Genomic DNA, 26,214 nt, shown 5'->3' with positions numbered 1-26,214 from the left:
CCTATTACTACTCGCAACAGACGCCGGTTTCTGCTTGTTGGCAATCTTCTCGTGCGCCAGAGCCACTAAATTTTTCACCGCCTCCTCAACCAGCCCGATAACGTGCGTCACGTTCTCGGTGTCTAGAGCGGAGGATTGATCACCGTGCAGCAATACATCGTCGCAGAGTTTCAGCAATTGCGCTAACGCTTGGTACACCTGATTCGTGGCAGATCCCAAGGTGGAACTGCAACAATGACAGAATATGGAATTAGCAGCATAAAAAACATAAATTGATTCTATCTCGCTAATTTCAATCCAAATTATGTTATTTTCTGTCATAAAAAATTGCAATGACGTTCATTACAAAATGTATATCAATAGGTGAACAATCTTTCAATAAAACAAGCTTATCGAATTTCTAAATATTTTTCTAATTTTATTCTGAATCTATCTGATATAAAAAAAATTGCAAGACTGAAGCTAAATGGGATTGATTATAATCGACTACTGTTAGATAAGATTTTATTTCCACGATGAGAAATTAACAATCACCTGTTCTCATAGAGCAAATAGGACTTCAACGCGTTGTGTATCGTGGTAACGGTATCAAGGACGATCGTGCCGTTCCCGGGTAGCATCTCGAGCTTCTTCTTGGACACGACATCCCGAAAGTGGAGCAGCGCCAGCTGGACCTGCCGCACGTGGATGTGCAGATCACGTAAGGGATTCTTGTCAAGAGTATTGCCGGGGTCGTTGCAGCCCGGGACGCTCTTGTCCCGCGGCGTACGCGGTGACGAGGGCGAGGCGGCCCTCGTGCCCGTCCCGCTACCTCCGCCGCCCCCACCCCCGCCTCCGCCGCCGCCGCCGCTGCCGCTACCGGGGGAACGCATGTGGGAGAGCTTCTCCAGAAAGTCCTCCTTGAAGGAGCGCGCACGACGCGCTAGTTTGCCGCCGCGCGCCTTTCCGCTGGAGCGCTCCTCGACTTCTGCGTAACAGAAAACACATTTGGATTATTAGGGAGAAAATCTTACCCTCGGTCTTAATTTTAAGCCTGCTTAATCTTTTACGCAAGTCCAGGATGGCAAGACAAACGACTTTTATTGTATGAAAATATTTGTAGAAAATAATATATACATGTATATTATATTGTAAAGTTATATATTGTAAATAAAATTATATATCGTAAAATTATAATAGGCCAATATGAACAATAAATAAAAGGTAGTTAGTAAATAAATTAATTAATTCTATATAATTGTACTTAAATATAATTATGTAAAAATTATTTAATATGGAATGTTTCTACATTAACTTGTGTTTCTTTATAATAGGCAAAATTTATATATTCACCTTACTAAATTTGGAAATGTCTGTCAATTTGAGAATGGATAATTCAATGCTTTAAATATTTTTATTTTTGTTATTCATGTATATATTATTTTAATGACCAAGTGAACATTAAGTTAACTTCGCCTCTCTCTAATCTAATTTACCTGCCAAACTTGGTTCAAGCATCTAATTCTGGATTTTAGTACTTAATTAGCACTTAATCTTGGAATAGATTAGCCTTTATTTGGCGCAGACGAGGGGAAGGCTAATTTAATAAGGGTTACCCTTCTTATCTTACTCAATTCAAATTTTGTATATTGTTACAAAGCATAAAGTTTAACGAAACTATGCAATGTATTTCACGAAGGTATGACATAAATACGCGAAATGATATATCGAGTTTTATCTCCAAGATGAAATTTTTAAAAACATTTATGTGTTTTACATGTTAGAATTCTTTTTATATCCCATATTAGATACGTATACAGGTCATTCATTTGCATATCATTTTGTTCGAGCCTGTAATTCAATATACTTTATTTGTGAAAATCTCCCTCTCCCCCTTCTCTCTCTTTCGCTTATCGTAAAAACATTTTTTATCATTGTAATTTTTTATATCTCTGTTTTAATCTGCGACTTGTACCATATCTGTAAACGAATTTAATTCGAAAATGAAAGATAAAATACGGGAATGTTTTTCGTTTATTTATTTTATTATTTCTTTTTTAATATAATACGTGTTTTTTTCCAAACCAAATGCATCGCGTTTGCGAATGGAATTAAAATCTTGCCAACTCTTTTTTCGATATACATAACTTGGCAATCTAGCGGGTTTAAAGCTTTTTAAAACTTTTTATGATATTATACGAAACGATATGGAGTGATTTTCATAATTTTCGTATTTATTCTAATTCCAACAAATTCAAGAATTTTTTGAGGACAAGATAAAATATAAAAAAATATACATCAGCTAATCGCAGCTTTGTTCTCTAATTATCTTGTTAAAAATTCTCTTTCATTTTACTTGTGTCATTCTTACTTAATCCTTCTCGCCCATCCAATTGTTCAACGCTCTTCCCAAAATGAATATGGAAACTTGTATATATACACGTCGTTTATCGTCGTAAGCAACACAACGAAAAACAATCTTGTCCGCGGGGCTTTTACGATGTGCAGGCAATATTTTTCCGGGGTGGATAGGTACCGCATCTGGAACTTCACCGCGGGATGCAGTTGTGCTGTCAGCCCGCCGGTGCACACGTGCACGCGATGAGCGAGCGTTGCATACCACCAGGCGCCGCGCTCCTCCGGCCTTTTTTCATCCGGGTGCTAAATGCCAGCCGTGCACTTGAATTAAAACGAAAGCGGCCTGCGCTTGCCAACCGGTGCGCCGGACGTGTAATGCGTCTGCGGTGTTATAGAGCTAGATCTAAGTACTTGGGAAACGCTTTTTCCTCCTCTCTTCTCCTCTCCTGACGAGGGTACCCGAACCTCTCGCTTCCTTTTTTTTACCCGCCTCGCGAATCGATAATCGATCATGCCCCTCCCCCCAATTCCCTACGTTACGCACGTAGAATCGTAACGTAGGAGACTTTTTGCCTTTCTTCTGAAATTTATCTGGCGACCATGAAGTAGCTAATGAAATCTCGGCGGCGAGTGTGTAAAATAGGAAATAGCGTTCTGTATAAAACAAACTGTTTACGGGGGGAAGGAAATCTTTATGGTATTTCGTTCCATAAAATTCGATAGTGAGACAGTTATTTTCAAAGCGACGCTGTGTATAAATAATTGTTTCTGAACAGCAATGTTTATAATTATATACGACATATATAGATTAGATATACAAATTTAGTTTTCAAAGTTCTCTCGAGCTTCCGATAACTTTCTTCAACGGCATCGATATATACAGGGTATTTCTTAATAAGTGCGAAAAATTTTAGGAGATTCTTTGTCGAAAATTAAGGGGGATTTTTCATATAAACATATACTCCTACATCCCTCCTTGTGGAGTTACATTCCTCTAAAAATGGGGGTAAAAATTAGGTTTTTATTTTTTTTTCAAATTTGGAACAAGTTAAAGAAATGAAATTAGGAGGATATTTTCTACTAGTAAAAAGGTTATTTATTAATATTTTTTTTCAGCCTCCCGTATTGTTATAAGCGGTTGAAACTAGCAACCCCAATTCAAATTTTTATTAGAACTTTTTAATGGGCCGGAATATGATCATCTAAAAATATGCATTAAAAAGTTTGATTTATTTGGAAACTTTTTTATTTTTTTCATAAAATCAGTAGTTTTCAAGAAAAAAATAAAATACGTTATCATGCACAGCACGATGCTAAATAGGTTTCGAATTACGAGAAGTGACATTTTAAAATAAAAATTAAATTAGACTAAATGTTGGGAAAATTGGAACAAAAACAAAATTATAATAGAAATCTACAAACTTAAAAAATAAAAACCTAATTCTTACCCCCATTTCTGAAAGTGAGTGTAACTCCACAGGGAGGGATGTAGGAATATATGTTTATATGAAAACCTCCTTAATTTTCGACAAAGAATCATCTCCTAAAATTTTTCGCACTTATTAAGAAACACCCTGTATATATATATATCGTCCGATTTGCTAAATAAATCTATAACGGCAATATTTTTCCGCACTATCATCGTGCTCTCGATGCAGCCTGGGCTATTTCGTCGGGCTCCAAAAGTAATGGAAGCGATAAACATCGTCAGAATGAACTTTGTGAATTTATTACGTCGCATAAATTTCTCCTGGAACTTCGTTGTTTCGCGTCGCTTCTCTGGACAAAGGAGGCTTGCAAGAGACTGGAGGTGAAGATTAGAGGCCGTGCCGTGAGTTTAAAAAAAGATTTCAGTGGCCACAGAATGTTAAAAATGCACGCCGCTAATAGCAGCACGTTACCAGGAGACCACCATGTGTTATGAAAATTGCGGAGAATTTTATTTCCAACTGCCAAGAAATTCAATCTTGAAACACTAAAAAGATCCTCCAACTCTTTATCTCGAAGAAAGCGACTGTCGAAGATGTGATCGGAGAGATTCCCTTACGCGAGATGCAGTTTAATGTATTCGCCGCAGCTGACGAGCTCGCTGTCTGCAGGGGAGATCAGTAGACGTATGTATAGGCCGATAAATCAAGTTCTATTCACGAATCCGGCCTGAAATCTCAATCAGACGTGATTTGCGCCAAAGGCACAAGGCACATTCGACAAGCCGATAGAGATAATGGAGATGAGAATACACAGAGAGAGAAGAGCGGGGGGGGGGGGGCAGGCGGGGGAGAAAAGGTGGAGGTGATGAAACACGCGGTAGACAGGAGAGATGCAAATTGCCGTGATTGACTGTATTCGACTCCCGCATGCGTTATCCATGGAAACGCGGTGTAAAATCGGCACGCGACGCAGTGATTTGCAAACCGCGACCAACGGAATTATTTTTATCGTATGGTCGGCGCTTATATGCATTTGATACGGCGAAATAGTTTTGACAGGGGGTAGATAGCAACTGAATCATCCGTCTCTTCAGCGTCACGTGGCGAGCAGCAATTTTTGTTTTCACCGATCATTTCTTTATGATAATCCCTTCGAATGATTTAACACACTCTGTCTAGATCCTGGCGGATAATTCGTGTTAAAAAGAAAAATTTAATTCGCAAATTAAAATTATTATAGATATTAATAATATTATAGATTATAATAATTATAAATAAAAATTATTATAGATATAATAATTATAAATATAATAATGATTGTGATCTGGTACAAATTAAAATGCGACGTTTAATATGCTACGCACGCTTCAACAATTAATTGTCTGTGTTTGAATAATCAATTATGCCAGGAGACTAATACTTTTGACTAACGATGAAAATATTCACCGCGAATAAATGTCTTTTCGAGAATTATATAAATACAATACATATAACAATATATATAAATGCATTTTTTTTATAAATCTTACATAAAAATTATGAAATATCTATTAATAAAATAGAGTACTTTTGATGAATATTAACCGAGAAATAAATCTGGCAAAAATTATCTCCTATAAAGGCACGCGATGAATTTGAGCGTGTATGTGTGTGAACTTGTAGAATAATCTAACATTACATTGATCTGATACATCATGGATCTGTCGTGGCAAGAAGCATTGTTTGACAATGTATACGCCAGCAAAATCGTATTGATTCACGACATAACGACGGGTTCTCGCGTAATAGCAAACACAGCGATCCGCAAAACGTGATCAAGTGCGCTTAGAGTGCACCGTATATGAAACTTTATGACAATGAAATGATCGAATTTATGAATACCTCTTACCTAAAACAAACATTTCGATATTAATGGGTATTATCCATGCGGAAATAATGTGTGTGGTGCGATGAAATATTTATTTTATATTATATTATTATATTATATTTTATATTATATTATATTATTATTTTATATTATATTATTTTATTTTATATGTATATAATAAATAATATATATTGTACACATATCGTATAATTTTATAATATAATCTAATATGAGCTTTTAACGAACTCACGTATATTATCACGTATATTAGCATATATTTCATCGCAAATAACGCCCTTATATTCTCGATGCATTTAGAATATAACATAAATCCCTTGAAACTGGATGGAAAAATGGGAGTAAAAAATATTTTATAAAAAAATATACTCTTTCTCTTTTTCAACTTTATAATTCCAACAATATAATCTACAATATCTTTCTCAAACAGAAGGAAGTAGCTATTAAAACTATAAGCGAATACTCGACAGCGCGTCTTTTGATTCACCCCTTTTATCGATCAACGCGTGCTCGGAATGTAAACCCACGGGAATCACACTTTTAAGCGAAAAATGTCCCTTCTCCCCAAAATCCGATCGAGAATCGCGAAACAGACGCATTTTCTGATGAGAGTATGGCACGAAAGTGGATTGTCGGTTCCGATTTCATACGCTTTTATAAAATTGTACGCACAAATGCATTCTCTTCCCTCTCTCCCTCTTTCCCTCCATCTATTTCTCATGCATTATGCACCCTGTGCGATTGTACTCGGCGATGTTGAAGCTCGGGTAGTGAGCGATGAACGATCGCACGATTAAGGGACACACAACGGAAAGTTATTGTCACGCGTCGAGCTGTTCTCTCTCGAGAGCTCGCTGCATCACCGCGATAACGTCCTAGAAAATATTAAATTTAAATTAATATTGTTCGCAGGGAATGTTAATATTATTCGCAGCCGAAATACCCTGTATCTTATTTAATTAATTACTCCAGTGCCCGCCTGAAAACCTAACAGTTGACAATTTTTCCCGATGATATCTTCAGAGTTCATTTTTTACGGAGTAATAAATATTTAATTCGACGCACGGCTTTAGTCTGGATCAAATACGTCATTGGTGATAAATTACGATTAATGTATATCAGTCTAGATGAATTATTGCAGGAGCAGGAATAATTTTACGAAACATATGTTACACATCGCGCGCGGATCTGACTAATCCTTTTAATTTATCGCGCCAGTAAATCGAAGTGATCTCGCGACTAATCTCGCAGATTAAGCTACGTAGTCTCGTAGTCCTAAATTGAGCATGGAAATCCTAGGATTCCGTGTATAAGTTTCAACTCGGAAATCCATTACCTTAAAGTGTATGCTTATGTTTAATTTTCACGTAAAATTTTCTAAAGATTTCACATCTAAAAATTGCGCAACTATAAATAATCTGACGACACATGATAAAATAGCATGAAATAAAAATCATCAAAATGCAGTACGAAAGATTCTATTGAACTTGAATAACAAGATAAAGATTTCTCGGATTGAAATAAGCTCAAAAATAAAAACAAATAGAGTAATCGACAAGTCAGCCGCGTAATCCGACCAAATAATAGCTGAACAGAAGGTTAGGGGATTCGAATTAATTAACCATTACGAGAGCTAATGATGTCCGTGCAAATGCTAATAGCGCCGAGATTCGCGTTTACACGATTCTGGCGGGAGTGCCGGATGAGATTTATATGAACACGGCATTAGCTCGGCCAGTAAACAACGCTAACTCGGGTATAATTGTTTTATGGAGATCTCACGGATTTACATAACTCTCCTTTCTCCATTCGTGGCGAATTAGCCAATGCACGCGTGTCTTAATTCAAAGCCCACTTATCCATTTTACAGTCATGTTACAGCGCGTTGAAAATCATGTTTTATATACATTTTTTTATTTATATGGTCGATATATATATGGAATTCTTTTTTGCATACTGTATCACTCGCATTTGACATAGTACACTTGTAAAATGTTTCGGACACTCCATTTTCGATTCTTGAATTAATAAATGGCTGTTGAAACTTTGATCAATTGCCGTAGAATTCCATTTTCAATGGAAATGTATTTTAAATTGCATTATTAAATCGAGAATATAATGTATTAATGAAGTAAAAAAAAAAAGAAAGCACTTTTTACAGATCTGCTTTATGAAAATCAGAATGTTCTCTAACGTAAAAGAAGCTTGTTTAATTTTAATGAAACATGTAATCCATTTAAATACATACATTTTCATGATTATTTAATAATAAAGAAAATAAATTCCTTATTGTTGAAATTCTATAAACTTACTTTCCTATCCCTTTCGTACAAATAAAAAAATTTGATTTTTCACATTTAATGTCAAAGTTGACTGACATAGTTGATGTATATTTAACATGACTTTTTTCACGTATAATTAGATTTCAAACGCGATTAAATGCGTGATATTATCTGCATCTACGCATCAAGGCACAATATATAGTTATTTTATAACTATCAGATCTACCAGCGGTATCGACATTTTTGTTCATCGAGTATATTCTCTGCTGATAAAAGAAGAAAAAAAAATTACGCACTATCGGATTTAACGGCCGATTTCGTGCGTTATCTGGGGGATGGGTGTTAACAATCCCACTTCGCGAAAAATGAGGAACGCGTGCGGGCCGGCTTTCGGTCGAATCCGTTGATTACGCAAACGGTTCGTTAATTAAAGCTTTTAATGATTCGTTCGTGGGATTCGGCGGATGAGCGACGTGCAATCAAAGCGAGTGGGAGATGATTCTTTTTTCTTCTCGTGAATTTCGGTCGAGTCTCGATATTAGACCTTCGTCGATGCGCGACTGAAGAGCTCTCGAAATGTTTAATCTGGTTAAAATGGTTGCGAGCATATAGATTTCCGCTAACCAGAATAATGAGAAAAGTTCGTGTGAATATGAGAAACGTCCGAAATGTATTAAAAATCCCTCTATTTGTAAAAATTCTTCAATGTATATAATATCCTATTTTTTAAATATCTAATAATCTCTTAAATAATAGTCCCTTAAATATCTAATAATAATAATAATAATAATAATAATAATAATAATAATCCTATTTTAAATATCTAATAATAATAATATATAATTTATGTAAGCGGGAAATAAGGATTTCGATAATATTTCGAGAATATATGAAAAAAATTTGTGAGGGAAAGATTAAGTATAACTGGTAAAAATAGCATATAAAGAATTATAAGAATCCAGCGAATCGAAAAATAAAATATAATACACTTTTTCGAATTTATATATTTATTATATTATAAAATTAAATAAAGTAAAAAAATAATGAAATTTTTCGGGAAAATTTAATTTATATAAATTTAAATGTATTATATAATTTCACAAAAGTATTTTTAAATTCTCTCCATTAACCACAAATATGATAGTTTAAAATTTTTAAAATTCCAATTTTTTATTTTAGATAACATATTAAATCATGCAGGCATGCACGATTATTTAAAATGCCATTATTACCATTTTATTTCAATATTTCTCACTATTTTCCAATTTAATTTTATTGTTAAAAAATATTTTTTTAGCAATAAAATATTTTAGCAAAAAACATTTATTTCTGTTTAAAATTAAAATTGTTCAGAAATTTTTACATGATGTTAAAAAATATCCTCTTTTTCGACTCGCTAAATTCCTAACTTCACGAATCAAGAACGAATCATTATTGGTTTTATACGCACAGCTATTTAAATAAAGATACCTTGTAAGTAAATGAATAAAACTAGAAAATAAAATTTAAAATTCATTAATTTCGATATATATTAGGTAGAAAAATTGTAGAGTTTCTTACTCCTTGCGTAAATCCAATATTTATTACAATGATTGGATTCTGAGTCGTGATCCGCTGTAAAATTTTTATAGTCGTTTATGTCAGTTCCAACAAAGCTCAATTCGTAACGAATAAAATGGAGCAAGAGGAATGCGCAAACGGTAATCCGTCAAAATTGACGGCGAAATATCAAGAATGAAAAAGTAATTTCCAGACGAGCGATTAAGAAAGTGTCGAACCCGATGAATGATTGCTGACGTAATAAATGACGAAAATCTCCCACTCCGCAGCGGAGAAAATTGATATTGCCCCACCGTTCGGCAAGGGAGGCAAGGAAAATTGATATTAACCATCCGGGAGAGAGTGCTCGGGGTATTAAAGGATCTCGCGGACAACGGACACACCCGTGACGTGGAAGGCCACTCTTCGCTCGAGTAAAGCTAATAATTGCCTCCCGAAAATTGATTATCCGCGAGTTCGTTAACGGCAGTGGCAACAGCCGCTCTGTGAACTAATGGATCCCAGATTATTGACAGAAGCGGAATGTAATCGCGGGTAAATCCGCACGCCTCTAAAAAATTCTAGGGGTGAAGATGATCTCGTATGAATGAGAAAACGCCCGGATTATTAAAGCCAACGATGTAATCCGCGGAAAAACACACACACACACGTACAGTTTTAAGCAAATAACGCTTCGAGCAAACTACAGGCACAAAATGAGAGTATAAACTCAAAGTAGTTGAGTAAGTAAACGATACAAGTACATTAAAAATATAATTAGATTAAAATTAGATATTTTGTTCTAGAAAAGATTATAATCCCCTTATTTATAATAAACATTTATTTTAATAAAATCAGTATTATATAATAAGTTGATAATTATCAATAATTAATTATTGATTTTTATTATCAATAATTAATTATTGTGTGTGCGTGCGTGTAATATATATTATATAATAATATCTAAATAAATAATAATGTCTACATCTCTACTGAAGATGTCGATCTTGATCCCATATACAAGTAGAGGAAAAATAATATTTGCGAGTATTATAAAACGAGTATTATAAAAATATTATTTAAAATAATATTTTTATAATACTCGTGGCAAATGTCAATATACAGGGTATATTAGAAATACAACACTTTTCTTTCTCGTATATATTTAAATCGGACGTGTTATTTGGGTCATATTCGTAAAAGTTTAATGAACGATATTGTAATGTTCGATATAATATTAATAACGAATAATGTTGATCCATATCGCTCTCTTTTTGGAGTTTGAAATCGATAGCCTTATACGAGCAGAAGAAAACTAATAAGGCCTATGCACGGCTTGATCCTATAGGATCTTTGCACACTCTGCTGAACTTTACGATGCTCCTTGTGACGTATTCCTAATGCTCGTTGACAAATCTCTTACAGTTCGATTATCCTGACATGAGATTCGTCCCCGAATATCTAAATCTCTATTGAAGATATCGATCCTAATCCCACATACGAGTAGAAGAAAAATAGTATTTGCATAATACTCGTGGTAAACTTCAATACACAGGGTGTATTATTAAAAATAGAATACTTTTCTCTACCCTCTCTTTCTTATTTACTTAAATAATGTTTATGATTAGTATATAAGCAGAGGATTAAAAAGAGAGGGAGAGCAGCGAAAAGACACGAATGCTTAATGCAGAATAAAACTTTTAATTCACACAACACAAAGGATATATATTCTATTAATCGAAAACTGAGCAATATATATGAGTATCATTAATAAAAAAACAATGAATACGAAAATGAATGCAATTAGCTTAATTAATAATATGAATTGAAATCAAGTAATTTTGTGTATAGTCTTATCAGATGAGCTTAATAGTTAACAAAAGAAAAGAAGAGGGGGGCCTTGGCCATGCGTCCGAAGATCAGTCCGGAAGACTTGATCAGTCCGTAAGACTTGATCAGTCCGTAAGACTTGATCGTAGATCAAGTCTTTTCCGGACGAGAAGATCACCCCGATCCTCAGACGAGATGGCCGACACTCCCTTATCTCGATCTTATCCTCAGTATGAGGCGTGGATAAGTATATCTCCTTGGAAGATTCCTGTTTCAAGATGGCTGATACGCTGTCCAGGCAGTTTGATGGAATTGTCCTCCTTGTACCGCTCTTATTCAGGATTCTGAATTGATGTCTCTGACGTTAGTTTGCTTGATATCTCAGCTTGCCTAATGATTGCACTCGAGTCACAGGTCCAAGGCACATTTTGAAGAAAAATCCGTCGTTTCTTGAGCTCAGCAAGCGGTAGTCGAACAAAAGAAGCAGGAACACCGGAATTACGTCACTCGCCGACGACTACAGAGAGCGACCGCAGCGCTTCTCTCTTATCAGTACGCTAGCTCGCTTGAGACGCTTCTCGTAGAGAAGCGCCATCTCGAGAGAATGCTTCTCGTAAAGAAGCGCCATATTAAGAGAATGCCTCTCGTAAAGAAGCGCCATGCTCAAATGGATCACTTCTCGTAGAGATAATGTCCATGTTATAAGGAGCTTATTCCTTTTTTTCTTTTAACATTCCGCCCGCCTTCGTCAACCAGTGTTGGCGAAAAGGTTAGGTAGAGTTAACCGAAATGGGAAGAGGGCAGATTTTGACAACTGGTCGTTTTATAATAGAGGATTGAGTGCGAATAGAAACTACTCGTACCTGACCGTCCTTTCCTGGATGAGTTTGAATAATTCGGCCTAAGGGCCACTTCGAGGGAGGATATCGTTCATCTGCAATTAGAATGAGAGAACCTTCCTGTAAGGAAGGACTAATTCGATTCCACTTATAAATGGCAAGATGCCGTTGCAAGCACTCCCTTGCCCAACGTGTCCAGAAACTTTCCAGCATTTGCCGGGTGAGTTGCCATCGCGAAAGGCGAGAACCTTTTAATGATAAAAGTGACGGTTCAGGTATTGTTGTTAGAGAACTTCCTGTAAGAAAGTGTCCTGGAGTTAATGCGTTAAGATCCTCTGGATCGTCAGAAAGAGAACTGAGAGGCCTAGAGTTTAGCACTGCTTCTATTTGGGTTAGAAGCGTATTCATTTCCTCATATGTGAGGAGATTATCGCCGACGACTCTCTTCAAGTGGTATTTTACTGACTTAACTCCTGCCTCCCATTGGCCTCCGAAATGTGGGGCGGCAGGAGGATTGAATAGCCACTGAGTCCCATCGTTCGCTAGCAAAGTGGCCAAATCTCCTAATTCTTTTGAATTTGTCGAGAAAAGATTCTGAAGTTCAGAGTCTGCTCCCTTGAAATTAGTGCCGCAGTCACTTCTAAGAGTGGCACATATTCCTCTTCTAGCGGTAAATCGCTTGAAGGCTGCAATGAACGCTTCAGTCGAATAGTCTGTAACTAATTCTAAATGAATTGCAGAAGTGGCATGGCAGACGAACAGAGCAATGTATGATTTGTATTTTCGGGAATTTTTTCCTTTCCAATTCTTGAGCAGAAATGGCCCCGCGTAATCAACTCCGGTATGTAAAAATGGGCGAGATGGTGTAACTCTTTCGAACGGTAGGTGACCAATTATTTGCTGCGCTCTTCTTTGGCGGTATCGAGAGCAGCGTACACACTTAAGGATGAAGGAACGTACAGGACTTCTCCCTCCAATAATCCAGTATTCGGTTCGTAGCAACGTCACGGTCACTTGAGTTCCTCCATGAAGGGTTCTTAAATGAGCGTCAGCAATAATGAGAAAGGTGAGTGTAGACTTCTTGGGGAGGATTAGCGGGTGTTTTGCTGATTCAGGTAATTGAGACGAATGAAGACGACCTCCAACACGTAATAACCCTTTAGGATCGAGAAAGGGTGTTAGGCGTAAAAGAGAATTGGATCTCGGTAGTGATTGTCCTTTAGATATACTGGAGATTTCTTCTTCAAAGTACGATTGTTGTGTGATCTTAACCCAATGAAATTTCGCTATTTCTAATTCTTGAGTAGTTATCGGCCCTGTTACTGCAATATTCGATTGTTTTTTAAATCGACGAATCGCTCGCAAGCACCAACAAGTCACGCGCAACAACCGTGTAAGGCTAGAATATCGATGAATAAGATTCCAAGGATCCATCGATTGTGCCTTATTAATGACGTAGGATTTCGTGGGTCGCTCCTCAAGGTTGTCTTTATGAGATGGCAATTGCGGATCTTGCGGCCAGGTTGATGGAGGTTGCGAAAGCCAACGAGGTCCTGTCCACCACATCAAATGTTTAGACAATTGCGAGGGTGTTAATCCTCGGGTTGCACAGTCAGCTGGATTCTCAGTACCAGGAACAAATTTCCAGGTTGCTTGTGGCAACGTCTCTTGAATGTAACAAACTCTGTTGTAAACAAAGTCTTTCCATCTAGAAGGATGGCTATTGATCCAGGTGTATGCAACTGCAGAGTCAGTCCACATATATAATGGAGAATTTGAGAGTTCTAGAATACGGAGAACATGAGACATTAATTTAGTTAAAATCACAGCTCCGGTAAGTTCAAGCCGTGGAACAGTCATTCTTTTTAACGGCGCTACCTTCGTCTTGGAGCATGCTAAACTTGAAATTGTTTCCCCTTGGTCGTTGGTGGTTCGGATATAGATAACTGCAGATACAGCTTGTTTAGATGCATCGCAAAATCCATGAATCTCTATTCGTTCATTAGATTGAGTGTTCAACCAACGAGGGAATGTTAAACTTGACGTAGTTTGAAGTTGATCAATAAACTTGATCCATTTAGCAGAGAGGTGCTGAGGCAACGGGTCATCCCAATCAATCTTAATAGTCCATAATTCCTGAATAAAGATTTTAGCTTGAATGATGACTGGTGATATTAAACCGAGAGGGTCGAACAACCTTGCTATGGTGGATAAAACGCTTCGTTTTGTAATTACTGGGGATGATGCTAAATTAAGTGTAAATTGAAAATTATCCGCCGCAGGTTTCCAGCACAGCCCTAGTACTTGAATCGCAGTCGTCTCTTCGATTTGTAAACATGTCGAGTTAACTCTTCTTTCAACTGGAATAGAATCAAGGAGTTCAGAGTTATTGCTTATCCATTTTTGTAAGGGAAAACCGCCCGCCATACAGAGCTGGTTTAATTGTTTGACAATATCACACGCCTGTTGAATTGAGTTACTCCCTCCGAACAAGTCATCAACGTATCTTCCACGTTGTATAACTGGAACAGCGAGTGGAAAGTTTGCTCCTTCGTCAGCGACTAGTTGATTCAGTACACGAAGAGCTATAAATGGAGCGCAGGCCAATCCATAGGTAAGCGTTGTTAATTGATAAGTAACAATATGGTGAGACTCGTCCAGCCATAAAATACGTTGAAAATTCCAATCGGTGGGATGTACTTTTATCTGACGATACATTTTTTCCACGTCAGTAGAAAACACGTACCGAAATTGGCGAAACCAAATAAGAACGTCGAATAAGTCCAGTTGTAATTTTGCTCCCGTATGTAACAAATCGTTCAAGGATACACCTGTGCTACTGCGACTTGATCCATTGAAAACAACTCGTAATTTCGTGGTGAGACTGTTTTCTCGTACCACTCCATGATGCGGTAGATAAAACGAAAGTGGAGGTTCCGGCTCATCGTCTGGAACACGTCTCATGTGATTAAGGCTTTCATATTCTTTCATGAATGCTGAATAGGAAGATGAATAGGCAGGTTCTTGTTTTAATCTCTTAGAAAGATTATTGAGAGTTCGAACAGCTTTTGATCGAGAATCACCGAGGCTGTTTGTGGATTGTTTAAAAGGAAGTTGAACTACATATCTTCCATCAGCATCTCGAGAGTGTGTGGTGATGAAATGCTGTTCACATTCTTGAGCTTCTTTAGATAGAGAAGATGTAGAGGTGGTCGAGATTTCTTCGAATTCCCAGAATTTAGAAATTAAATCGTGAAGCTCTCGATTAAGTGAGACGTGATACCCTTGTGTTTTATTGAGATTCACAGTTGATCCTGCCGGGCCTGAAATGATCCACCCCAGTTTCGTTTTTTGTGCGATAGGGGAGTTCTTGTCTCCTTTTACAAGTCCGCTTTCGATAATTTGTCCGTAGACATCTGCTCCTAGTATTATGTCTATAGAATTTGGAGAAGTGAAATCCTTATCCGCTAATTGGAGTCCCTCTAAATGAGGCCAATTGCGCTGTTCAATTTGAATGGATGGAATGGTGTTAGTCAGTTTTGGTAATATATGCGCAGTCATATTACATTCTGGTTTAGAACTGAAGTGCGGTCTGAGTTTAAAGGAGACGATACCTCTTGTTTTATTGGATTTTTTTCCTCCTATTCCAACTAACGGGATAGATGATCGTGTTCTTGGAAGTCGCAAGACTTGTGCAAGGCGTTCGGAAATCAACGAAATTTCAGATCCTTGATCGATTAAAACTCTTGCTCTTATGGCTTCTTTGTTCGGTGCTATGATATCCACTTGAGCGGTAGCCAAAAATATAGATGATGATATCGCGGTTTTCGGTTGCTTTGCAGCATGCAAAACATGAGCTTCGGTGGATTTAGAATTTGTAGCGGATGAATTTTCAGGGTTAATTCCAGTATCGGATGCTGTTCCTTTATGTTGGTGGATCGTAGTGTGATGTTTGTGCCCACATTTTTGGCAGCGTGTTGTTATGCGACAGGTAGAGACTCGATGAGAGCCTAAGCAATTATAGCATAATTGATGCTTTGCGATGATTGCCAATCGTTGTTGAATCGTTTTGGAGACGTATTGTGGACATTTTGCCACATAATGATTGGCAGAACAGATTATACAGGAATTTGCCTTGCTGGAATGGCTTTCTTTAGCCTTGCCCTGAAAATGAGACTTAATACCACTCTGAGATGATGATTTACCTGTCCGGGATTTTTCAAAAGCTTGGAGTGATAGCAAGCGTGTTATCAGAAATTCACTGAATTGCTTCCATGTTGGAGGATCTTTGGATGGTCCTAGATAATGCTCCCATGCTTTGACAGATTCTGAGTCCAATCGCTGTATGGCGATAAAGACTAAAAAATCGTCCCATGTCTCCACAGGTCGTTGTAAAGTTTCCAGGGTGCGATATATTTGCATGATGCTTGTATATAATTGTTCCATTTCATTAGCAGATTCCTTCGTCATTCGCTTGAGTGTTACTAACGAATGGAGAGCTGCATTAACCAACAATCGTTTATTTTCGTAAAATGCAATTAATGCATCCCAGGCCTTTTGGAAGTTATCTGCCGTCAGCGTGGTGTTTTTTAATAAATGAGAAGCAGATCCGGTCAAACTAGTCTTCAAATATTGCAATTTCTCGACAGAGGTTAGAGTAGGGTTTGCTAGAATGAGAGAGCTAAATAAATCTTTAAAAGATAACCAATCAGCTGGAGCTCCGTTAAATTTGGGAATATCAATTCGAGGCAGTCTCGCATGATGAAAAAACACAGGGACGCCAGAGGTTTGAGACTCCGAAGGAGTCGACGACGTTCTTAATGTAACTTGATTTTCAGAATCAAGTAATGAAGATATTTTTTCGACTGCCTCGAGATAGCATTCATGCGTATTTGCGAATAAGTTTTCTGAAAAGTAAGAATGATTCTTTAAACATGATTTTTCCTCTAAGCTTAATTTTGTCATAGACAATATGATGGCATCATGGATAAGTGAGAACTTTGCCCAGTTTTCGTTGAGAGAAGCGAGTCGTGCGTGTACTCGATGAGAAGTAATGTTGGAGTATCCAACCTTTGCAAAATTGTCATAAGCATTGTCAATCAATTCCTTAAGGGTGATCTGTTGTTCGATACGTCTCTCTATATGATCGACTCTCATTCTGCTCTCCCAACTGCTTGCCGAATCCGGCTCGAAGGACCAAAAAAACTGTTTATGATTAGTATATAAGCAGAGGATTAAAAAGAGAGGGAGAGCAGCGAAAAGACACGAATGCTTAATGCAGAATAAAACTTTTAATTCACACAACACAAAGGATATATATTCTATTAATCGAAAACTGAGCAATATATATGAGTATCATTAATAAAAAAACAATGAATACGAAAATGAATGCAATTAGCTTAATTAATAATATGAATTGAAATCAAGTAATTTTGTGTATAGTCTTATCAGATGAGCTTAATAGTTAACAAAAGAAAAGAAGAGGGGGGCCTTGGCCATGCGTCCGAAGATCAGTCCGGAAGACTTGATCAGTCCGTAAGACTTGATCAGTCCGTAAGACTTGATCGTAGATCAAGTCTTTTCCGGACGAGAAGATCACCCCGATCCTCAGACGAGATGGCCGACACTCCCTTATCTCGATCTTATCCTCAGTATGAGGCGTGGATAAGTATATCTCCTTGGAAGATTCCTGTTTCAAGATGGCTGATACGCTGTCCAGGCAGTTTGATGGAATTGTCCTCCTTGTACCGCTCTTATTCAGGATTCTGAATTGATGTCTCTGACGTTAGTTTGCTTGATATCTCAGCTTGCCTAATGATTGCACTCGAGTCACAGGTCCAAGGCACATTTTGAAGAAAAATCCGTCGTTTCTTGAGCTCAGCAAGCGGTAGTCGAACAAAAGAAGCAGGAACACCGGAATTACGTCACTCGCCGACGACTACAGAGAGCGACCGCAGCGCTTCTCTCTTATCAGTACGCTAGCTCGCTTGAGACGCTTCTCGTAGAGAAGCGCCATCTCGAGAGAATGCTTCTCGTAAAGAAGCGCCATATTAAGAGAATGCCTCTCGTAAAGAAGCGCCATGCTCAAATGGATCACTTCTCGTAGAGATAATGTCCATGTTATAAGGAGCTTATTCCTTTTTTTCTTTTAACAAATAATCTATGACTTACAAAAATATATAATTCAGCAAAAATACTTTTTTTAATTTATATTTATTTTGCATTAAAAATATTACCAGTAGAAAATGATACTACCAGAACATATTTAAGATTACATTTCTTTTACATCACAGATACAAAATATAATGTTATTATATATTTTGCATAGATAGCAAATAAATAAAAAAGTTTTTTTGCTATGTTTGAAAGTTATAAACTTATATATTTCGTTCTGCCTATACATATTTTATTAATATATTTTACATTAATAATATAAAATATATTAATAATAATAATATATATTATAATAATATATATTAATAAAAATAATATATTTTATATTAATATATAGTGATGATTATATATGATTTGTCTGCATAAGAAATCGGGCACTTATATGTTTGATTGGCAAGCTATATTTATGACTGAAGAAAGTACTTAGTAAGTAATTTATGTGATGCGCGTCCATCACGTATATACGACAACATAATGCGATGCTGTTATCGCGATTTGCGGTTATCGGTCGTGTACCTAATGCGATTTTACAGCGAGTAGCACATAACACCTAGTACGTATTTTACGGATGTCCGATCAAATCAGTGTTCATTCTAATCCGACCAAAATGGCTTGGTAATCGTTGGCAAAATCGATGATGCTATTAGCAATAATAAACATTTTGCAATATGTGAAAAAAATATGTGCTGATATTGTGAATATAATCTGATATTATAATGTAAATTTTTACATCATACTCTAAAAGTAAATTTAAGATTGTCACTTCTTCCGAAAAATTGTCAAATATATTTGATGGAATTTTATGAAATTTTATTAATTTTCTTTAATTTTCTGTTTTTATTCTCTAGGTCTCTCTCTCTTCCTCTTTTTTCAAATATTTTATACCTATCAATCAATTTCCATACTAATTTATTATTCATAAACGTTATATTTAATGTATAATTCAGGTCGTGTGCGATTTAAAAATAAAAATCGCGAACGTGCCATTTTGAAGCTATCTATCCTCTAGAGGAAGTATAGAAAATAGAAAAATATTTTTACATTAAGCTCGCATAATCGCCTTTAAACTTTTCATATATCGATTTTTTTATTTCTGTCCTCTCTCGATATGGCAACAGAATGGATATTCCTTCACCCCTTTTTTTTCTACATCAGGTCATTAAATTATCCTCCGCGACGAGCACCACTTCGACGCCATTCAGTCTATCCAGCTATTTGCGAGTGCTAATGCAAGCACTTCCGTGTGCGCAAAGTCAGATTTCCGACGTCCGGCCGATTAGAACGAACGGTCCAGGTATATATGCATCCCGGATGCGACCCGGGCAAATTAATTTTCCGGGAGATACACGCGCGCGTGTATCTGCCGGAGTCCGTGCAGTTCGCACGGACGCGTTCCACGACACGAGACTCACCCCGAAATAACCATCGGGAGGTTGTTGCACTGTTCCGCGATATATGGACCGTGAATATACGTCCGCGGTTTCCAAAAAATGCGGTGGACGAGTCCGACAAGTCCTTCCCCTTCGCGGCCGGTATTTAAAACAATGCTCGTGACAGCCGTTTAATTCTACCGAACAATATTGTACCTGTACTAAGAGAAAAGTTTGATATTGTAATTAATTGAAAGTACATGTACGAAAATGTAATTTTTCCTCATTAAGAAAATTAAGTACAAAATATTGTTATAGATGTGTCGGAATGCATTTGACATATTACACCATTATTTTCTTATTCTATAATATTAATCGATTAATATTTTTTATCTTTAAGAGAGAAATAAATTTAGACAAAAATCTGAAATAAAATTGAATGTTTTAAATATATAGTAGAGCAATATAATTCCTATTACTCGGATGTAATTATTGAGATAATTATTTTGCACAATATATATGATAAGAAATATACGAGTTATGTTATCAGTCAAGTGACATAAGAGCCAATGAACCATGCAGACTGAACATCGTAAAATATCGCTGCAGGAAATCATGAAATCTCATCACTCGGGATCATTGTGCTATGCCGCTAAGTACTTGCAGTTGCGTGTGAATCAGACTTTAAAGTCCAGTCCTTGAGACAGGGAACAGCGATGAGGGATATGAAGGAGCATACCCCGAGCTTAAAGTGCTTTCGAAATAGCTTAAACGCCGAAAGAGGATTATTCCAAGATGGTGGCTTCGGACAACGAACTAAATTTAGTAAGCGAGGCCGAAACCGGCAGCCAAAATGCGACGAAACTCTACGAAAGACTCGAACGGAGACGCAATTTCTCGGTTTGGAAATAATTACGTCACGCCGTCATTACAATACAATTATAGATTGTAATAATTATCATTTATAATTATTAATAACCGTGCGTATGTACGTTGTCATGTGTAATATTTAATATAAATAATTAATTATACACGCACATCAAATGATATCAAGTTACGTACAAGATAGTGAAAAAATATGTAATTTAACAGATATAAAAAAAAATAAATTTCTATTAAATAGGTCTTATAGATATTTGTTATTAAAAATAAGATTCTAATAAAATACATATATTGGAATTATATTTATCAAGCGATCTCTCTCAATCGATTAGAAATCTCCCTTTTATCTTCTATCGGAGGAATTCATATTTCTCGGGCACGTAAAGTAGATCCAAGATCTTCGCAACCGCTTTCACGGTTAATTAACATTTGGCGAGCCAGCAGCGCGAGAAGATAACGTGGAAATGCGCACTGATCGCCGCGCTTTCTCGAGCGAGGCGACCATTTCGTGCATTTCGCTTGCGACGATGCAATTACGGGGCTTTAACGTCCGTGGAATACTGCGAGTCGTTTCCAGCTGGGAATTTCATGGTCCGACGATGATATTAGTGGGCACCGGTCGGTGGCAGGGGCGCGGTAATGTCGTTTCCCCCGAATTAAGAGGGAGAATCGATGTTCGGTCGCACAGTCGCTCTTAATGGCCGTCGTGCTCTCTCGAACTTGGTAAAGGGTACCAAGATTTACCGGAAGCGCCGATAAAAATGTGACTCTTGATAAGAATCACGACGTTTAATGCTTATTGCGGTTGTGCACGCGAATGGGGAAGATTCGGCTGTGCAATTAGACTTAATCTGATTTAATCTCAATTGAAAGAATTCGCGCGAAAAGAGGATTTAATTACAATATATATGAGATGTGCGAAAGATAAATACACTTGGAATAAATAATAACATGTGAATAAATTTGGAATAAATAATAACAATGGATTGTATTGATGTTAAGCTAAAAATGCAAAAAAGTTCCCGTTCGTTTGAAAGTTTATGGTAACGATTGAAAAATAAAATGTATTTTATTAAACTCTTGCCAAACAAATATCTCTGCCATATATTTTTCAATTTTTTAATTAATTTTCCGTTCCACATCTTTATTTATTCTATCTGTTTATAATTTTCGTGACTATATTTTTGTATAATATGTTTGTGAAAAGTATTATAATATGCGTGGAAATAAAAAAATAATTCACAATAAATCCATTGTATTAATATTGAAAGTGAAAAGTCTGCATATGTTTGCCGAATACTGTTATCGCGGCGATTTGCGATTATTTTTTTTACTTTCTTTTTAAGATGTTAAGTGCGTCAGCAGTGTTCTCGATAGGACTTTACTTTCGACCGTCACGAAGAAGCCAGTAATGGAAAAGTAATTAAAGAAAAATAACGGAAGGCGCTTTGTGCGACTAATTTTCGCGATGCGACTTGTTCTCCGAACTTGCTGCGCGAAAATCATTATCGCGAAATTAATTGTGATCTAATGGAAAAATAAGAGTTTTAATGCGACAAGCAGTGAAATCAATTCAATTTACAAGTTCGCATAAGTTCGCTAACGTTGAACATCTATGCGTATGTTTCGGTGCGGAAAATCAAATTATGAGATCTCATAATAACGCATTACAGATAAAAGCATGTCGAGAGAGAGAAAGAGAGAGAGGGAGAGAGGCGGGGGAGAAAGAGAGAGGGAGAGAGGCGGGGGAGAGAGAGAGAGACGCAGAAACAGAGAGATAGAGAAAGCATCGAACAAGCATTTCATGATGAAATTTATGCGAAATGTCCTATGGGAATATTTCAGGTAATTAGACTGATTAGTAACGAGGCAATGGATATTGTCATAATTCGAGAACAAAGCTGATTTTAACGAGACGCGCAGCACAATGCCTACAGTACCGGTTAAAAGTATTGCATTACTTATAGAAATAGAGAAATCATTACTTTAATGAACATAAAAACATATGTAAATGTTATAAAATTATATTTTGTTACTAGTATTTTATATACTTTAAGATTGTAAAAATTAAAAATTATAACAAGCAGTAATAGAAATATTGAATCTTTGATTCTTTAAAATAGGCTCTTGTCTCTCTTAATCATCGAATTTTAATCTGGTTGAATTATTGTCAGATAAACTTGATAAAAGTGTCGAAAAAGTAAGACCTATTAATCAAAACTGTGATAATATTTACAAACATGCTGGAATCACAAATATCAATAATAACAACTTTTAGAAAACTTATCAAGAATGGCAAAAGTATGTGCAGCTGTATTGAAAACAAAGAGATGCTACTTTGAAAAATCAAAAATTCAATATTTATTATCATTATTAAATAATTTTTAATGTTTAACATTTTAAAGCATAAACTAACAATAATGAAATATAAATTAGTGATATTTATATATGTTATTTTCGTTAAAGTAACGATTTTCCTGTTTTTATAAATGATGTAATACTTTTGATCGGTACTGTACGTTGATTTCACTTCAATATATTAATATTTTCGAATTCGTCAGTCTTTTAAATTCATTTAGTTCGCATATTTATCTTGTTACAAGCACAAGGAGAACTGCGAGATCAGTGCTCATTAAAGTATGCAGTATTTGCGATTCGAATTATATAGCTGCGACCGTAGTGAAGCATTGCATTTCATATTCGACATTTTTAAAAATACACTAATGATGATACTTGGGATACCGTGAAAAAATCCGCGTTAAATATCCTTCGTTAAAAAAGTCATACGGTCGCTGTAAAAGGTATTCATTACATACGAATAATTTATGTGCTCAAATAGAAACGTCAAAAATAAAAACAAATTTCGTCTTCTCCAATTCTTTATTTTATATATATATATATATTTTACTTTATTATATATATATATATTTTGCAAAAAAATATAGGTAAGATTTTGTGAAATTAAATTTTTTATTTATCCAAAATGTAAAAAGAATAAAAAGAATCTTATTTATCCAGAGCGTGAAAAGAATAATTTTCAATAATAATAAAATGTTATTTATAATATAGTATTTTTCGCGAATAAAACACTACAAAAAAAATATAATTTGAATATATAGAAAAATATAATTTGAATAATAATCTCTGTAACGTTTTCAGTTAGATTTTAAAAGAAGTTTTTTAAATTTTCTTTAAATCTATATTTAATGATATGATGAATAAGATATATCTTCGATTCATCTTACATACTCGTAATATTCGTCTCGAATATCATCGACGATTCTCATAAACATCAGACACGGCGCCGTCTGGTCCGTGGCAATCGGTCGAAGAGATTCTGCGGACGAATCGCAAAAATGCGGACGGAAATGTCCCGCGATGCGATAGAGGGATTGATTTTCGAAGCGCGACGCGATTGCGAGAGCGTGCGCCGATACTCTTCTCCGGGATGTAAACAGTAGATCCATTAAGGGTCCAGAGCTCCGCACCCTTACGGTGTTTGTGCAGCGTTCTCTGAGAACGGGAGAAGAGAGTATGGCCTCAAACGGAGGACACGGATAAAGAGACACGAGATACGAGAGAGAGAGAGAGAGAGCTCAAGTTTTCCTCTCTTCAAATATCGCCAATCAATATAGACACTCTCGACGGTGATATTGAATTTCTGCTCGTATCGCGTTTAATGCAAATAACAAAAAGTGTACCCTCACAAAGTTGAGCCCGTCGTACAATTTCGCCAAGTTTTATTTCATATACATTCTTGGTGTGTATATTAAAGGAAACTTGTATCCCAGAGCGTATGTGTAAACAAGAATAATGATAAAAAAAAATCTTCTCTGGTTATGTCATTCTATGTGAGACAATTGTGTCTGCAACGAAACGGTGAAATATTCGCGCAATATTCTTTTCTCGACCAAAGGCAACCGGAAACGTCGGCTACGTCTCGTCAATGTACTCGACGCCAGAAACAGTGGATTCATTAAAAGGCAAACTCAACCTCCGCGATATTGTTCGAAGCAAGAAACGGCTTCTCCAGTGAAAGGGGCGCGGCGTTACTTGAGAGAAATACCTAATAACGAGCCGTCTGCGCGCATCCAGGTGACATGGGATACGATATCCCATTTTAATTACGCAAAGAGGATCTCGAAGAGTGAGCTTGTATAAAAAAAACGCTACATACAGAGCTATCTATTTATCGTTGTTCATAATAAGTTCCAAGAACTCTAACTTTTCATGAATCGCTTCCAAGGAAATTTATTAATTTATCATATTTTATAATGTCAAATGAGAAAAAGAGAGAGGAAGAAAGATGAATCTCTTTCATGGATCTCCTTTTTTAAATTATTATACAGACACAATCTAAAAAAATTTTAAAAATTAAAAAAGTTAAAAAAATTTATATTTCTATCAGTTTTGTTACAAGTACTTTTTGGTTGATTAAATTTTTTATCAACGTTACATGCGTGTACAAGCAAATTGACATTGATATCTTGCGGTTATGTACATACGTATTTTATGCACGTCAGAGATACGAGCGTTGAGATATAAGCTTTTTGTCTCGCCAAAAGCGTCGATTTACGTCGCGCGAATTTTCGGTAAAATCACGTTACATGTGACATGCAAAAGTGACGCACACTCGAGAGAGTGAGCCTCGTAACAATCCTATGGTGAAGGGAAAAAAATGCTAACGCTGCCGCAACTCATATTTCAGCGGAAATGCAAACCGGAAATGGCAAAATAATCGCGCATGTTTATGCGGAGATTATCAAATTGCAAATGTCGTACGGTTTGTTATAGTTTAATATTCATTAACAAAAATAATTATTATATACAAATAAATATTTGTCGATTATCACATATCACAAATAATATGTAGGATTATAATATTATTTCACTATCAAAATTGATAAATATTATAACACATTATTAAATATAGATGTTTAGTAAACATGCGTGAAAAAAAATCACGTTGCCATATATTTTTTTATCAATTAATTTTTAAAGAAAGATATTTAATAAACATTTGCGGAGATGTTCTCATATATATTACACGGACACATAGTTTTATAGATTCAAGAGAAATATTTTTCTCTCTATTCGGAAGCACGCAAATGTCGCGGAAATATTTTCCAGCCGACGATGATTTATGTTAACGACTGGTATCTATCTTTATCCGGCTACGCTCTTGGCATACCAAGTTCCTTCGCCGTTCATGGATTTATGTGTGTGTTAACGATTGACATAATAACGTGACACGTGTGCGAAGCATGTGGTCTAGACACGAGAAAGAGAGAGAGAACCCCACCCATGGAGACTGCGATCTGAGAGCCGGTCGCCGGTTAACCAACTTCCGAAAGGATCACTCACGCGAGCGATAACAGAACAAGGTCCTTAACAGCGATCTAAAAATAAAATCAAGTGCGTCAAAGAACTTTAAATCGTGCGATCCGACTAATGATATCACTCCAAAGTAATTTTTTTTCATCATATGTGACTGTTGACGCGAAATTAAAAGTTTTTACACACAAACTAATGTACTATTATTTTTATTTCTCTGAAAAAAAAATATATATTTTTATATAGTTTCTCTAAAATAGAATTATAGATTTCCTTTCAATAAATTTAGCGGCGTAGTTTAAAATGATTTTA

At 36.2% G+C, this 26,214-nt stretch overlaps 1 protein-coding gene across 10 annotated transcripts in view; it reads right to left on the bottom strand.

Moving 5' to 3' along the window:
* Nucleotides 1–26,214, bottom strand: part of C3g (C3G guanyl-nucleotide exchange factor) — a 93,029-nt gene that overhangs the window by 12,127 nt on the left and 54,688 nt on the right. For all 10 annotated transcript variants that reach the window (XM_083098824.1, XM_083098819.1, XM_083098820.1 and 7 more), the window contains 2 exons: nt 535–967; nt 2–226 (listed from right to left, as the gene is read on the bottom strand). In XM_083098824.1, the coding sequence (XP_082954950.1) occupies nt 2–226; nt 535–967 (658 nt within the window). The remainder of the gene's footprint in view (nt 1; nt 227–534; nt 968–26,214) is intronic.

Source organism: Camponotus vicinus, unplaced genomic scaffold (genome assembly GCF_025532165.1).
Source record: "Camponotus vicinus isolate PSW18456_S1 unplaced genomic scaffold, iyCamVici1.0 SCAF_4, whole genome shotgun sequence".
Classification (NCBI taxonomy): Eukaryota; Metazoa; Arthropoda; class Insecta; order Hymenoptera; family Formicidae; genus Camponotus; species Camponotus vicinus.
The sequence above is the reverse complement of the archived record's forward strand: the minus strand, read 5'-3'. Positions and strand labels throughout refer to the sequence as shown.